Source organism: Coffea eugenioides, chromosome 5 (genome assembly GCF_003713205.1).
Source record: "Coffea eugenioides isolate CCC68of chromosome 5, Ceug_1.0, whole genome shotgun sequence".
NCBI lineage: Eukaryota > Viridiplantae > Streptophyta > Magnoliopsida > Gentianales > Rubiaceae > Coffea > Coffea eugenioides.
In genome coordinates this window covers 50360966-50378223 of record NC_040039.1, presented here as the reverse complement: position 1 = coordinate 50378223, position 17258 = coordinate 50360966, and the positions used below count along the sequence as shown (strand labels likewise).

The 17258-nt window shown below is 38.3% G+C and overlaps 1 protein-coding gene across 1 annotated transcript; it reads left to right on the top strand.

Annotated features, from left to right (window-relative positions):
• The first annotated feature begins 202 nt into the window (after positions 1-202).
• On the top strand, positions 203-12155 carry LOC113770324 (protein ENHANCED DOWNY MILDEW 2-like). Its single transcript, XM_027314740.1, has 19 exons — positions 203-347; positions 913-1335; positions 1472-1562; positions 1792-1842; positions 1975-2114; positions 2310-2406; positions 2526-2630; positions 6299-6552; positions 6816-6905; positions 6986-7528; positions 7708-7852; positions 7941-8042; positions 8554-8646; positions 9466-9507; positions 9628-9738; positions 10174-10245; positions 10326-10444; positions 10544-10607; positions 10707-12155. Exons 2-19 carry the CDS (start codon positions 929-931, stop codon positions 11985-11987), a joined length of 3807 nt encoding a protein of 1268 aa, XP_027170541.1. The 5' UTR covers positions 203-347; positions 913-928; the 3' UTR covers positions 11988-12155.
• Positions 12156-17258: the final 5103 nt, after the last annotated feature.

The window sequence follows — 17258 nt, the reverse complement described above, 5'->3', positions numbered from 1 at the left end:
TTGACTTTTAATACACATATATAGTAAAATAAAGACGTCATACTCTTTACTATTAATTTTTTTTTTTTATAAACAAATGACTACAGCATAACACGTCTCACAAGCAAAAGCACACGTGGGCCGATGTTTTCGCGGATGGCTAAAAAGTAAAAACAGTAGTGTCAAACATTTTTACTACAAAACCACGCCGTCTTCTTCTCCTCCTCCTTCTCATCCATATCAATTCTTCGAAACCATAATCTGTAGTACTAGTATCTTTTGTTGCAACTTTAAACCCTAGCTAATCGTTTCACGTAATCAAACGAAATCCACAAAATTTTCTCTCGCCGGCGGTCGAATTCCCTGAGGTAACTGCCGATGTGATTCTACGGCATTCATGCTGATCAGTTTTGGGATTTGGAATTTTTTTTTTTTTTTTTTGGTAATAGCATCCTTAAAATGGGTTTGCGGGGTACTTACCACACACACACACAAAATTTAAAAAAAAGGGTTTTGCCGGTTGTTCTATTTGTTCTGCGTGCTGGATTTACTGAATTACTTTTTGTACTTGTTTATAATTTTGTGATAAATGTTCTCTGAAGTATATTAGTTACTGTTTTGCTTGATTACGGATGCAGTTTTGGACTCTTCACTCTTATTACTCTCTATCTCTTTACCAGATTATTGTTTTTTGAGTGTGGTTGGAGTTAGAGATAATTTTTCCTTTTTTTCCCCATTTGTTGCTTTTGGAGGGGGTTTCTGTTTGGGGGGGGGGGGGGGGGGGGGGCGGTGCATTCGTTCTTACTAGGGTTGATAACTCTCTATGCAATGAGTGTAATCATCCAGTGGCAGAACTTCTCACGTCTTTTGAATATTGTGACATTTTTGACTAATTTATTTCGTCTTCATTTTGTTCTTCGGTTTATCAAGCAGAGACCAGAATATACAAATGGCATCTTCGGATGATGAGGATGGAATATTGCCTAGTGACGTATCTAACTATTACTTTCAATATGATAATGAGACAATTTCATTTGCTGAGTTGCCCCTGAAGTGGAATGATGATGAGAGCTTGGAGGGAAACAAAAAAGAGATTGATTTGCATGGCCAGACAGACAATGGACTTCAGACAATCTTTGAGCAAGTCATAGCTTGGAAATTCGATATTTCATCTAGAGAGCCTGAGATTTTGGTGCTGACTAGAAAGAAGAACTGGATAAAGCTTCTGAAGCCAAGGAAATTTTATGAAAAAACCATTAGAAAGATCTTGATTACTGTGCATTGCCTAAGCTTTGTCAAAGGGAAACCTGAAACATCAGCAAAAGTTCTACGGGATCATTTGACTAAAAAATTCAGGTTTCATGAGGACATCCCCCTCCCCCCCAACCCCCAAACACACACACACACACAAAAACACCACAACCAAAAAAAAAAAATCATCCTTCGTTCATTTATGGATTATTCATTTCTAACAACTTTGTGAAACTTCTAGATCATTTGACGGCAGTCCTTCTGAGGATGATGTGATGACCAATTTAATTACAGAAACTGTTAAGCGGGATGAGATTTTGGCCAGAGCCAAGGTTTGTCTGGATCTATCACTCCTAGAGCTGACAATATCGTGTTGTGTTGTGACATGCTATCCATTTTTAAACTATGAAATGCTTGTGGTCACTAGGTTGTTGTTAAATAAAATTGTATGTCTCCTTAGTGCAAAGCATGTTGCAAAGCATGGATTAGACTCAAATTGGCAAATATTGTAACAAGTAATAACCTCAAAGAATGCTGCCTGATATTGTTTAAACTGTACAGGTTTTCAATGACTTTCTAGAAGACAAGCCCAGGAAGAAGAAAATTTTTGAGGTTCTGCTCCCTTTTCTACTACTTCCCAGTCCTCCATTGAGAATTTAAATAGAGAAGACAATTGATGAAAAAGAAACCTTGACAATTGATATTAGATCCATAATAAGTTGGTGCTGTTACTGGTTTTTGCAGGAGGTTGGAACTACTGCAAAGTCTAGTTTCATAGTGGACGATGTTCCTGATGAAAATGGAGAAGATGGCTCTGATGATGAGGATGAGGACTTCTTTGAACATGTTTGTGCAATTTGTGATAACGGTGGAGATATTCTCTGGTAGCATTTTCTTTCTCATGTTTTTATTGCTCATCACCTGCTTATTCAATCTTGGCATTATTGTCGTTTTTAGATGAAACTTGGCTTGCGTAATAAGCAAGCAACAGAAAACATTGTTTTAAGACGCGCACTTCCCATTATTATTTCTTTTCCTTTTGCCATTAACAACAAAGGTTATAATATGTTTCAAATCAGTTGTGATGGGAAGTGTCTGAGGTCATTTCACGCAACAGTAGACGCTGGTGCTGAGTCAAATTGTGAATCTCTTGGATTTTCTGATAAAGAAGTTAAGGTATACTTCCCAAGCTAACTCATTACTTGTTCCGCCTTTTTTTTTTTTTGAAGATTTTGAGATGCTATATGGTCTACCAGCATCTTTAATTTTGCCTTAATGCTTGTCATATTGATCAGGCAATGGCAAACCAAACTTTCTTGTGCAAGAATTGTCAGTATAAACAACAGTTGTGCTTTGTTTGTGGCGAGCTGGGGTCATCTGATAAATCAGCTGGTGCTGAGGTTCGTTCATTGAATTACCATAATTTAATGCTACATTGGCTTTTATTGATGTTGCTTCCTATGGATTGGTAATTGCATCTCAAATATATTGAGCAAAGTAAGAGTGCTTGTACTTAACAAGTAAAGAATAAGATCTCAAGTATCTCGTGTTAATTGCAAAATATGGTCGTTGAAATGTGTCATGTAATAGTTAGTGATGTCCTGCTTGTAGAACCGGATTGTCTACAGTGCATCTACCTTTTCTTAATTTTAATTCTTGTTACCATCTCCTTTTGAAAGTATTAGCTCCTCTGTGCGTGCCATATCAGCAAGTCAATGTGGTGTACAGACTTTAACTTGCCCTTGCCACTTGGTTTTTGTGGTCCCACCCTTGAATTTCATTTTGGTTCTCTGTTCTCGTCACGTTACCATTTTAAATGTTTTACATAAGAAACAAATCTGAAGTAATCTCTGCAAGTATAAAATCAACCATCCCTGGCCCCACCATATTCATTCTTTTGGATTCTGACGAGTTTCATAAGGGACACTCGTCTGCTTGACTGCATCTCCAAAGACTGCTCCAATCCAAGCGTCGAGTCTCCGTTTTATCCAGTCTCTCTCCAGTAGCCCATCCCCTGGTTCCAGTCTTCTTCTTGATTTGTACTATGTTTAGGCGCCTCTGGTTCCCCTTGCCATGGAGCTCTGACTGGAAATGAAAAGTTGCTCCAAAAAATAAAAAAAAGGGAGATTTAACTGTGATTCATATTCTGTTGAAAATTTAGTATACCAACAAAGCGGAAAATAAAGAAGCAATCAACATAAGTAGTACAGAATAATTTCACAAACTGGATTGGGAAAATAAAAACCTAAAGGCTTCAAGAAGCAGCGAAGAAATATGGAAGTTAGAAGCAAGATGTTATCAGCTTTATGGATCCAGAGTAAAGGGAAAACAAGCTTGATGTCATTGCCATCTGATGCCATAATAATCCTAAAACTTCTCTGATTGCACAACCACCACTCCTTCAAGAATATCTACCTTGTTCATCTTTGCTTCGCCCAAGAAATTACAGATTTCAATAGAATCGGCAAGTGTTGGAGATGGAGCCATCATGAAGGCTTTGATTGGAAAGTGAGCGTCGAACTTCAAATTCCAGTTTCTGGTGGCCTTATCGATTTGGTGAGCGTCAAAAGTGAGTCTCTTCCCCCTCATCTGGTTGTTGAGAGGTTTGATGAGTCATAGTTTCTGGGTCCGACAAATGAAGTTATTTCTTCTTTTACTGCATAGATGGAATACAACTGAGAGAGATGTGCCACATTAAAGGGTGGGACTGCACAGGACACGTGGCAACAATATGTTAAAATCTGCACTCCACTTTGTTTTTGCTGATGAGGCATGTTAGGAGCACCTAATACTTTTTCCTGTCTCTAGGCCCCTTTTTGCAATGTTTCTGTTGTAGTATAGTGTACATGTACAAAAGAAGGGCAGCGTGACCAACCACCACCAACCCCCCGCCCCCAACCAAAATCCCTTGATGATAAGTTCATGCCACACTAATATCGGGTGAGTGAGCATTTAAGGAACTATGAACTTGATGTGGTAATTTCCTTCGGCTGCAAGCTGATGTTGTCCAGAGGTGAGAATCTGGGAATCTTCATTTGCCAATTGCAGGTGTTGTCTCATGTATGTAACCCCCTGGAAGGAGGGTGATTGCATTGCGTTTTTATGTATTAATTATTGAAATACCATTCTTCCTCAATCATTCTGTTGCATCTCAAGTTTGCTATCAGTTTTTCTTGGAACTGTTATACAATTTTCAAGTATTTATTGAAGCATCATATTAGGACTTGATTAGTCTCTTTCATTTCAGGTTAAAAATCTATTGTGTTATTGGGTTTGTGTGGATGCCCTTTTTTGGGCTGCTCTAGAAAAACATGTTTCTTTAGGACACCCTCTACGATAACGTATTCAAAACACACTAAAACAGCCAAAAATTTCCAGAAGCATACGCCCCTTTCCTCCTTCCACCTGCACCTTCCCCTACCGCTCTTTTCCACTTCCACCATTACCTCTTATCAACAACCACCCACTTTCCTGCCTGGGCCAACTCTTCTCCCTACCCACCCGCCAAAACACAAAGAAAGAGGTAGAAGAGGGGAAGGGAGAAGAAAAAAGGAGGGGCAGGTGTGGTTGGCTGTGTTACTTTGACCAATCAGTCTACCCCAAGTACCCGTGTTGATACAGCACAACATGGGTACTTGCATGGGATACAAGTCTGACTTGTTGAATATTTTTTAGACACTTTGACTTTATTGTGTTGATAACTTTTGTCTGTCAATAGGAGAGCAGGAGAGATTGGTGAGACAACTAGGAAGAGAACTGTAAGATTGAAGCAGATCTAGCTTCATTTCTGTCTTTTTCTTGGGAGATTGGAGCTGCGGGAGTAGGGACTCTTGGGCATTGTTTCACCTCTTAAGACTTTGGAGCTTGGCAAAAAAATTGCTGGTTACTTCTAGTTTTCAATTTGATGGGGGAAGAGAGAGGCACATGCTCTGTGTTTAAGAGAACGAATTATAGATGTGAGAGAAGAGAGATGCGGTAGGTTTGAGGTGATAGAGGAGAGCAGACGCTGGAGGGATCGAGGGGAGAATTATTTTATTGTTACTTGTCTGTGAGTTTTCACATGTTACAAACATAGTGATTGGCTAATAAGTTTTTTATATATTTATTTTGGAATCCTTATGAGCTAGAGTCTTGTTGTTGATCTTAGAAAAATGCACATATTTTCATTGCAAGGTGGAAATAGAAAAGGAATAAAGTTGGCTGATTTAATGTTATATTGGTAATTAAAAGTGACAACTAGAATCTCTTTTCCATTAAAAAAGAAATCTATTTTGAATCAAGAAGGGGAAAAAAAAGCTCTATTTGACAATACATTAACAATAATCCATTTAATTGTGCTTTTAATTTCCATAAATTGATTGCCAATTACCTTAATTAAATCATTACAACCATTACTTTCACATATAAATTACTAACACATCACAATCATTATCTTCACATATAGAAGCTATAGTATATAATTTATAAATTTTCTAGAAATTATGCTGTATCCACGTTTCCATGTCTGAGTCATTAGAAGTGTCTCACATCCTAATTTTAGGTAGTTGACAAACTAGGCACTTAGACATGCCTGAATCCGATACCTTGTGGCCGAGTCTGAGTAACATAGGTGGTTGGGATTGTTTGGGGGTGGGTATGGTAGAGGTTTGTGGTGGGTGGCACGGTTTCATAACCATCTTCCAAAACACTCAAAAAAAGGTTTTTGTAAACATTTTACACAGTAAGCTACAATAAAATGTTTAGACAAACCCTCACAAAACACTCCATCCAAGTGGACCCATTAGTGTTACTTTTGTTTTGGAGTACTACTTGCAAGAACGGATGATATTTTGGCTGGTTTGCACCAGAAGAACAAATATCTTGCTTTCTTTATCTCAATCAACGTTTAATTTGATGTGAGTTTGAGTTTATGTCTCATGCATCTACTTGATTGCCAAAACTGACTATGGTTATTAGGATTGGATACGGCTCATAAACACCAAACATTTTGGGGTCTGGTTGTGATGAGTTGGCTAATTGTTTTACACTTTGAAGAATTAAAATTTTGTTACTCTTGCTTGGCTTCCAGGTATTTCAGTGTGTTACTGGGACATGTGGTTACTTTTACCACCCGCGTTGTGTAGCAAAAGCACTCAAATTTAAGATGGGAGATAAAACAAAAGATCTTGAGCGTGAGATTGCTGCAGGGAAGACCTTCGTCTGTCCCATCCATACTTGCTTTGCCTGTAAAGAGCCAGAACCCGAGGACAAAACTGACTCGCAGCTGCAGTTTGCTGTATGTAGACGTTGTCCAACAGCATATCACCGGAAATGTCTGCCTAGGTACTCCTCTATTTTGTGGAATTTGGGAAGTTTCTTATTGAACATGTCTTTTATGTCTGTATCTGTGTGTGTATTTATACATTCTGCTGTTTTTGTCTCATCGGGAGTGTTTTAAAATGGCCAAAGTGAACAATAAATTTCTAATAGGAAATGATGAAGATTGCTTTTGAGGATAATAGAGACATACACAAATACGAATATGATATCATATTATAATTCATACTATCTCATTCGGAGTGTTTTTCTATGGTCAAAATATACAGGGACATTGCTTTTGAGGATGACGAAGATCAAGGCATCGAGCAAAGAGCTTGGGAAGACCTTATGCCAAACAAAATACTAATTTATTGCACGTAAGGATGTTCTGCATTTTTTTTGGTCTCCATTTAGACTTTTATCTGTCTTGATGCTTCTATTTGTTCTTGAAATTTAGAAAACACGAGATCAAAGAAGAACTTGAAACTCCTATCAGAAACCATATCAAGTTCCCAGATATTGAGGGGGAAAAAAGGAAACAAGATGCAGAATCTGTTGGCAAAGCAAAACTTGTGCAAAAGAAGACAGCTTTGCACAAAAAGAGAGAGATTGCTTCGGATGCTGCTGCTTCAAAGAATAGTATTGCAGATAAAGTAAAAGTTTTCCCCAAGTCATCCATGGCAGTGAAGCAGCTTCATTCTACCAAAACAAATGGAGGAAGGTTATCCATACCAGAGTCTTCCAAGAAACGGAAATTGGCTAATGTTTCTATGACAGAATCAAAGAGGAGGCCCCCAAGGAAAGATGGTAGATCCATTGGTGGTGATAGCAAGGCCTTCTTGGGTGAGCAGTTGTATGAGCAATATTATAACAAGGATTCTGGGCTTGCTACATCGGTGGGAGGATACACATCAGATAGGAAACAGCAAGTAAAAGCGGCTAGATCTGTTTCAAAGGAAGCTGATGATTCACTGATGCTGGATGCTGATTCTCAGGAAAGGTAGCAACTTTTTTTGCTGCAATGTTATGCCTATCTTAACCCCTCCCCCTTCACTGTCTGCCTGTCTGTTTTCATTTTGTCCCATAGAGGTTTAACATACTCTCAAGTAGAATGTTTTGTAATCTTTCTTAGGCATGTTTCTTTTTACTGGGGAGTGTTTGAATGATCATTTTTTGCAGGATTCTTTCCTTTGTGAGAGAAGCTGAATCGAAAATAACACTAGATGATGTTATCAAAGAGCACAAACCCCCATCAACGCATGGATCCTCGTTAAAGAATATAATACAAAGTATAACTTTGGGGAAGGTTGAAGGTTCTATTGAGGTATGTTATTGCAATATGTATACTTCATTATGTTGTTGTCTTTCGGGTATCTCAATTGTTCTGAACTTGACCAATGAAATATCCACAGGCACTTCATGCTGCTTTACAGAAGTTGGAAGAAGGAGGCAGTCTTGAAGATGCAAAAGCCGTTTGCGAGCCTGGGCTTCTCAATCAGATGGTAAAGTGGAAGGTACCATCCAGTTCTACCCTGCTTTTATGTCACAGGAGGCTTTATTTCATATTTCCGGATGTGAACAGAAGTATAAATATCTTTTATGTTCATTTCCATTTGGTATTTTTTGTTTCCTTTTTAGTTTGTCTATTCAACTGATATACATTACTTTACAGTTTTAGTTTCTGATTGTAAATGGTGTTATGGTTGTACATGCAGCTTCATTTTTGTATGCTAATATATATGGCTCAGGAAGTTATTTATTTACTGCTCCCATAATTACACCATAACAATAAAAAGATTTCATGGTCTTGGCTCCATATTCTTGATCCTGCCACTCATAAGAAGATTTGTTGTAACATGATAATGAGAACTGAATTTTTGTTTGTAAGTGGCTGCTTCCTACTTCTGACTTCTTTGTTTAGCTGTTGCTTAGCTATTAGGAATTTTAGGATCCTTCGACTTTTACTTGTTTCAAAGGTGCTGGAATCATGTTTTAATTCGTTGTCTGAATCTATATGATATGCAGAGTAAGCTCAGAGTTTATCTTGCTCCATTTCTATATGGTACGCGTTACACATCCTTTGGTCGCCATTTCACCAAAGTGGAGAAGCTGCAAGCAGTAAGTGAGCTGCTTTGTAGTCTTGGAATAGAAAATAAGTCTCTTTGGATTGGTGGAATTACTATGTTGTTGCTATGTGTGTGTGTGTGTTTTCTTTTTTAAATCATACAGTAAGTTGTTAATAGCAAATTTATGAGTGTTTAATTTTTCTCCTATGTGATTATTATATTACTTGCTTACAGAGGACATGAGGGCTGAGATAATTGTTGGTGTTGTTGATCCTTTTTATTTTTAATTGTAGCATTGTGGCTTTGTTGCTGTCCTTAGCAAGAATAAGCAAGTTGTTTCATTCTGTGTACTTGTTTTATGTTTTTGTAACTTGCACCAAAAATATACTATGATTTATCAGTTTCTGTTGAAGGAAAAAAACTTGTAAAGAAAGAAAGTTAAGAGTTTTATTCTTGGCAAGAAATTGCAAATACCTTTCTACTTCATTACTTGATTTAAGTTTCTGATTAAAAGTGGAAATAAAATGTCACTATCAGTCTCTGTTTTGAAGAAAGAAGGATGAGCATTCCAAGTATGTGAGGTGAACTGACATTACATTAGTTGACTTGTACTATAAATCTTTGATTCCTGGACCTTGATGATCCTGATCGACATTTTTGTACTAGTTCTTGAGGACATATTGGTTCTTTTAGATAGATCAGTGTCCATGGCGGGTTTGCATTTATAATGCTATTTTGCACTGGGGAATTATGGAGGAAATTATGTGGATGGATGAACATCCTACTCAGATATTATGATTAGTTAGCTTTGTGCATTCGTTTTCCACTCCCTACCTAATTTTGTGCTTTTATGTTTGCTTATTTCTGGCAGATTGTTGACAAGCTTCACTCGTATGTGGCAGATGGTGACACGGTAAGTAATCTGAACTTTCTGTTCTTGAACAACCTTCCAGGTGCGTGTATGAGGGCCAACCAGAAAAAGGAGGAGGATAACAAGATCCAAACAATAAATTCTTGCCATTCCTCTGAACAGGTTGTTGATTTCTGTTGTGGTGCCAATGACTTCAGTTGCCTAATGAAACTGAAGATGGATGAAATGGGAAAAAGCTGCAATTTTAAAAACTACGACATTAAACAAGCAAAGGTGAACTCCATTTCCCTTTGTCTATAGTCTGATAATGTTAATATATCAGGAAAAATTCAAACAGCTCAAAATTCTCAGAGAACTTAGAAAATTTGTTTCCCCAGCTTATTTTTATGACAATCATCCTATTTAGTTTTTGAATCTTCATACATACGTTATTTATCAGGATATGATTTCCTAGACATACAAACCTGGTAGCTGGCATTTGCAAAGAGTCAAGATCTGGGTACCTTGTCTTCTAGGTCCTTCCCATTAGAAAAGATGATATGATTGGATCTCGAAAAGATGGATGCAATTTACTTTTAGAGATGATGCGCACCTCCTCTTATTTTCTCTGTAGTATCTATTCTTGTTGAGATAGACTGGGGCTTGGGGAATTTTGGCTGTTGACTTAGATATTCGCTTGTATGTGCTAACCTGTTTTTGTTTCTTCAGAATGATTTTAATTTTGAGAAGAAGGATTGGATGACTGTCCAGAAAAGTGATTTGCCATCAGGATCAAAGCTGGTAAGAAGCACTGTTTCTTTTAGTAGTATGATGAATAGCAGATGTTTTTAGTACTTAATGGTTTCTTGAATTTTAAGCAGATCATGGGGCTTAACCCACCTTTTGGAGTAAAAGCATCTCTTGCTAACAAGTTCATTGATAAAGCCCTTCAATTTAAGCCAAAGCTGCTTATCCTTATTGCGCCACAGGAGACTCTTAGGTAATTTCTTGTGCCCTTCCGTACCCTTCAACAGTTGTAAGGGCTGCAACTAATAAGGATTTGGAGTTACATTCTGGTTTGTTTCTTTTCCTTAACCAGGTTGGATGAGAAGAAAAATCCTTATGATCTTGTTTGGGAGGATGATAAGTTGCTTGCCGGAAAAGTAGACATACATTTCGATTCCTTCTCTCTCTACTTACATTGCATCTATTAGGATGTGGCTTGTTGCAGGAACTCATTCATTTCTTTTTTCCCTCTCAAGGCATTTTACTTACCAGGGTCTATTGATGTAAATGACAAGCAAATGGAGGATTGGAATGTCAACACCCCACCCCTTTATCTTTGGAGTCGCCCAGATTGGACAGTCAGACACAAGAAAATTGCTCGACTGCAAGGCCACTTGCCCTGTGCAGAAAAAATGATGAGGCTGGAGGATGAGAGTAGCATCCCTGATTGCCACATGGAACCTCGTGATCTTCACTGTAATTCTACCATGCTAGCAGACTCTGTTGGTCTCCAGGATGTTTATCAACCGGCAGAAAGAGGAGCAAAGCTGGTAGAAAGTCATGTTGAAGGATTTTCCAATGGTAGAGGGGATGAACAGACTCCCGAGGATCATAGCCATAAGGATCAAGCCAACGGCAACTGGGAGGACAGAAACAAGACTAGGATAACACGCGGAAAAGGGAACGAAGGAAGACCCAAGGATCATGCCCACAAGCATCGGCGGGCAAAAGGTAACTATGAGGGGGGAAACAAGCATATGAGAAGACACGGAGGAGGATCTGACATAAAATCTCCAGATAGCAAGTCTCTGCCCCGTCATTCCTCTCCTAGTTCTTCTTGCAGATCATGGGGCCGGTCTGAGAATACTGAGATGCCCTTGCATCTTGATGCGTGGAGAGAAGGTTATCAGCAATTAGAGCACCAGAGAGTTTCCGGTTTGCAAAAGCAGCATTATAGCTATCAAGATGATGGGATGGTGATGCATAACAGCTTCAGCACTGAGGCGGCTTACTTAGATATGGGGAGCACATGGCAACACCGTGTTGGTCCTAGGTCGGATTATGGGTTTGGGGCCCCAGACATGCAGTTTTTGAATTACCAGAGTAATCACACCAGTGGTTTGGGGGGTCATGGAGCACAATTTAGCGAAAGGAACGAGGCGTATGGAGTGCAGCCAGATGGAAGGACTCAGGTTCAGGCTCGATTTTATGGTCACGAGTATCCAAATTCCATGAGTCACGGAACCCACTACATGGCAAGCCCTGCCCCTGGCTTCTCATCTGTATACGCACAGATAGGAGCTTATTCTGGGCATAATAGTACGAGTACATCTTCTGTGCATCAATACGCGCCCAGGTTGGACGGGTTAAACGCTCCCACGGTGAATAGCATGGGATCTGCCCAGCATTTGGATGGTCGAAGTGGATTTTACAACACAGCCCCTCATCCTGGGCGCGGATCTGGGGAGCTGGGTTTTGCTCCTGGTCCTTATCGCCCCTATTCGAAGCAGAATTCGTCGGGTTGGCTGAACGAGTAGATACGCTGCCGTCTTTTATAATATGACTTTATAGTACTTTATAGGATTTTTTTTTTCCCTTTGGTTCTTGTATTTTGGCTTCAAGAGGCGATGCCTCGCGGGATCGCTGGTTCCAAATTTGCTGTGACAATAATTATGAAGTAGTATAGTAAATATATTTTTTAAAAAAATTAAAAACTACTAACATTATATACAAGCTATAATAATCGCATATCCTACGACTACCTTTTTTTAAAAAAAATGTTGCAAAATTAAATCATTATCAATTTTGTTAAATGCATCTTTTTCAATGAAGTAATTGAATCTTTTGAAAATTTTAAAATAATTTATGAATTACCATCAACTTGATTTTTTACAAATTTCTTTTATAAAATTTATCTTTATTCTATTATAAATAAAAATAAAAATTTCATATTATAAATAATAAAAAGTTGAATAATTCTTGTTTTTGAAGACTTTGAAGTTTAAAAAAAAAATAATTTGAAGAATTGTTTCTCTCATTTCGCTTAATAAAGTTCATCTAAATTTTAGATGAATTTATCCTTGAGATACTGTGAAATAAATTCAAAATTATTGTGATGGTAAGAATTATGAATTTTCAATTTTTTTGGGGTCAATGTATGTAGGAAATAGAATTTGATAAAATATAGTGGAGTCAAATAAGATAAAATATTCTTAAATTTTATAAGCCTAAGGACTAATTTTTTTTTTTTTAATTAACCCCACTTGCTTGTACGTGGCTCCGCCACTGTGTGTGGACCGTGTAAATCATCCTGTTGTAGAAAGAAAATTTTTCATTTTTGGTGATATGTTCAGCTGAAGCCACATTTTATTCGACGTAACGAAGGCCTATGACTACGTGGGGGACACACGCAGTGACTTCTATACTCAAAAGGCTTTTGTAAACAAATCAAATGCTTGTGATTCAATGCAAATCGCATTCCACCTGCACAGTGAAAAGAATTTATTAATGCGAATATAATGTGATGGTCGTACTTAGGGCTGCAAACGAGTCGAGTCGAGTCGAGTCGAGTTTTGAGCTAATCGAGCCGAGTCTCGACTAAATTTTACCAAACTCGAGCTCGAGCTCGAGCTCGACGAGCCGGCAATTTTCAAGGTCGAGCTCGACTCGAGCTCGATAAAAATAAAAAATAATTATTTTATTTTTTAAAAAATAAATAAAATAATATTTTTTTCTTAATAAATAATAAAATATTAAGGATATATACGTAATTTTACTATGAAAATAAAAAATATATATATAATATACGTAATTTTATTATTAAATAAAAATAAAAAATATATATATAGCTTAATATTCTGAGCTTGAATTTGACTCGAGCCGGCTCGAGCTCGACTCGAGCCCCTCGCGAGTGGCTCGATTCGTTTGCAGCCCTAGTCGTACCATATATCAATTTATTAGTCCACAAAGTGGAACTGAATTAATTCATATAGGGGAGTTCAGCAGTGAATAGAATTGCGCTGTCCTCGGATGCAATAAGATATAGAAGAATGATGATGGCCTAATGATCTTCGGTTTTACACTACACAACTAGATGGTCGCCGCTCAACAGGCAATCAAGTTTCTTGCTTTCTTTTTGTTCTTTTTTTTTTTTTTGGCACTTCAATTGCTACTATATTCTAGTCAAGACCCATAGAACTCTCTCTCGTTGAGTTTCCTTTTTTGTTGGTTCGATGGAGGCACTTGGGATCCTCGGTGACATGAATCCAATGCCAAACCAGTGCCACCTATAATATTGCGCCACTTGGCCTATTATTATTTGCATTTTAATTTTTTAATAATTCAACTTGGTTTGGTTTAACACAAATTTTGTGTTAACTCTAAAACTTTGAACCAAAGTAACCAACCGGTCTAATTCCATTACCGGTGCTTTCATCATTGATTACCTTCAACATCTCCAATCCACTCTGATGAGGTCCACATCTTCAGAGTCGTCGTCCTTTATTTCCACCACCGGCTACGCCATTCCACGTGGCATCACCTTCACTGCCGATTGCCTCACCGTCAAAGGCACCAAGGACGTCCTTAACAAGCCCTTCTCTTTCGAGCTCTCCACTGGCAGGGATACCATGTACTTCATGGCTGAGTTTGTAGAAGGGAAGAAAAGGGGGGAACAAGAAAAAGGAGAGAAAAAGAGAGCAAGAGGACTTCGGTTAGAAGGGAAGGTGAAAGAGGGGTTGGAAAAAGCTAAGGGAAAAAGCAGAGGGGAACTTCGTCTGGGAGCCAAGGGAAAGAAAATAAAAGAAACGGGCGGCGGACGGAGAGCCTAAAGGAGAAGAGACCGAGAGAGTTGAGGGCAAAAGAAAGATTGAGGGAGAGGTGACAGCAAAAGGAGGACGGCGAACGGAGGAGCTTTGGGGAAATGACAGAAATAAGGAAACAAGCGACGGGGGAGAGATTTTGGGGCTGAGCGAAAAAAAACAGAGAAGGAAATAGGGGCGGCGGATGGAGAGTTGAAAGAACGGAGGAAAGGGGGAAAATCTGGAATTTGGAGGAGGAATTCCGGGCAGGGTAAAACGGATGGAAAGGAGCAAGCAAGAGCACTGTAAGTCCTTTTCTTTAAAAATTTCAGTTCTTGTCAAGCTCACAAAGCAGTCTGCCGAGCCTTTATTCACTACAATTTTCCTATTAATTGTTCACAATTTTGGATTGTATGTGCCTTATATGCTGAATTGGACCGAAATCTCTTGTTGATTGAACAATTTTGAGCCAACCGAGACCTCATTTGAGTAGGGAATTGCTGAAATTTCCATGCCCATTTTCGGTTTTGAGTATCATTGTGTTATATTTTACTTGTCTGTTTATGATTTGTAAGGAAGTTATAGTTTTTCTACAATTAAATGTGAAGCACCCTAGCAACCATCAATCGTTACAAGTATATGATGATATATGGTTTTTCTCGGCCTGGAATTGTGTCTTTCTTTTCTTCAGTTGCTTGGAAGAAAGTAAGATGAAATGCTCCATTATTATAGCTTTGTCATGCAGCAAATCTTTTTGCTCACAGTTTGTTGCTTGTAGAAAGAACGAAAGAAATAGAAGTGTACTTGGTTTTGAAATTGTAACACGCCAGGGAGATGTTAAGTACGTACTTGGTTTTGTAATGCAGTCTAGTATCAGTTGTATAGGGAGAACAAATGTAAAGGAGAAATATAGGGAACCTATTCTTTTTTTATCAATTGTAACACCCTTTATGTTGCAACTTATAGAATGATCCTAGTTAAATCCATGACTAGAATTAGTTGAATGGTGATGTTAAGTTTGTGATGTCTTTGTTTAATCTATTTGTAATTAACCTTAATGTCTTTGGTTTACTTTTCATAATTCAGAGGTGGTTGTTGCATGAATTTCAAAGTTTTCCTTGACGTATTCTAAACATTGTGGAATCCTTTGTTTTTCACCCTTTCATTTTTCTTCTGTGGTCTTTGCCTTGCTGGAAGGAACTTGACTTTTGGTGATCTCACTGTAGGTAAAACAAATGGTAGTCGCAACACTTGCTGGAATAGTTTAGAAAATATAACAGCAAAGTTTTGATATTTTGCAATGCAGAAAAATTTGCTATTATCTATAGTTGTTTCTATAGGGAAATGGTTCATGATGCTCTGTTAACGATTGCAGTAACTCATGCCTTTTGTTCTTGATAAGACAAGCATTTACCTTTTATGCATCCGCTTCCAGGAAATTCTTAGAAGTTATTTGGAACACTTTCTTGGAGCAAGAAGCTAATATATTAATCCATTTTCTGTTTTCAGACCTTTGAGGAAGCTGATACCAAGCATGATGGAAAGATTGACAAAGAAGAGTGGCGTAGCCTTGTTCCAAGACATCTGTAAGGCCTGGTGCAACCCAATGAGTACAAACAATTTCACAATGATGCACAAAGATATATCAAATTTAAGCACAATAAAGAAAACTTAATAAAGAGAAAAGATAAGAAATGCAAACCAAATATCAATCCAATAGCCTCTTCAATAGATGGCGATGCTAACCAAGATGTACAAGTGAAGGCTCACTCCTTCCTCACCCCAAACACACTTTTGGTTGAGCCAAGAAGTTTTACAACTATTCTAGTTAACCCTCAACAACCTACACTTGAAAGATCACACACCCAAATAAGAACTATTTTATACAAATGAGGCAACCTTCACCAAGGTTTTACCACTCAAGTGATAGGTTCACCTTCACCAAGGTTTTACTCCTCCTAGAGAATAACCTTCACTTGAGCAACCTCACAACCCAACTTCCCCAACCCCTTATACAACCAACAAAGAATCTTTCTACTCAAAAATCTCACTTGTAAGCTTGTATTTTGTGTTGGCAAAAGTCCCTTGTCTTCTTGTGCTTTGGGGTATTTATAGAAGGTGAGAAATGGCTTCAAAAGGCTCTCTAACGGTCAAATATTAAATGCTGTCAAAACTAGCCGTTGGCCTGTCGGACGTCCGAACCACCTGTCGAACGTTCGAACCCTGTGTCCAAACCACTGTCGGACGTCCGAACCCTGCGTCCGAACGTTGACAGAGAGTCATCAAATCTTTGCGAAATTTCTCGGACGTCCGATGCGATCGATGTGCGTCCGAGGCGTGCGTCCGATCCTTCCGGACGTCCGATGCTTCCTCACGAGCGTCCGACAGAGTTTACTTCTTGATGTTCTTCATCCTTTCGGACGTCCGATAGCGTCCGACATGAGTGCCCTGTTTTTGCTTTTTCTTTTATGCCACAAGAATCTGTTCTAACAAATTACTCACATAAAAACATTAACCCAAATCTATATATTGGTTTGTTAATCATCAAAACCAAGGATTGATCGACCAAGGTCAACAACATCCTTCTCTTTTGAAGAATATGAAGCAGAAACATGAGCAGCAGGGAAATTGCAACAAGAACTTTGTCCTGTTGGTTCTTTGTCAGAGCATAGCATCTAAGTCAATTATGTTTTATGACATAAGATATGTAAGAGTAGACTGCATTTTCTCGGCGTGAAGTTTTTATCCCTTTGTTTACTGTATGCACTCCATATTCGCTATTTGCATGCAAAATGAACAATGTCAGCTTTTGTTTCAGTTAAATTGAAGTTCATGCTAAATAATTAATGTTTTACAGGGATTATTATGCTTGTGTTGTGTCCATTATCAGAATTGAAAATATAAACTTATGTCAAGAGGGGCGATAGTCGATGATACTATGGTTTCCAAGCCTCTTCACATTCCACAGTATCCAAATGTCATATTGAATTTTGGAATGGTAACAAAGTG

Bases quoted from the DNA above. Each gene is read 5' to 3' on its own strand.
- LOC113770324 (XM_027314740.1), top strand. From the start codon at position 929: ATGGCATCTTCGGATGATGAGGATGGAATATTGCCTAGTGACGTATCT. The intron at 2,115-2,309 runs GTAGCATTTTCT...GTTTCAAATCAG, and splicing joins AACGGTGGAGATATTCTCTG to TTGTGATGGGAAGTGTCTGA. The intron at 2,407-2,525 runs GTATACTTCCCA...CATATTGATCAG, and splicing joins TTTCTGATAAAGAAGTTAAG to GCAATGGCAAACCAAACTTT.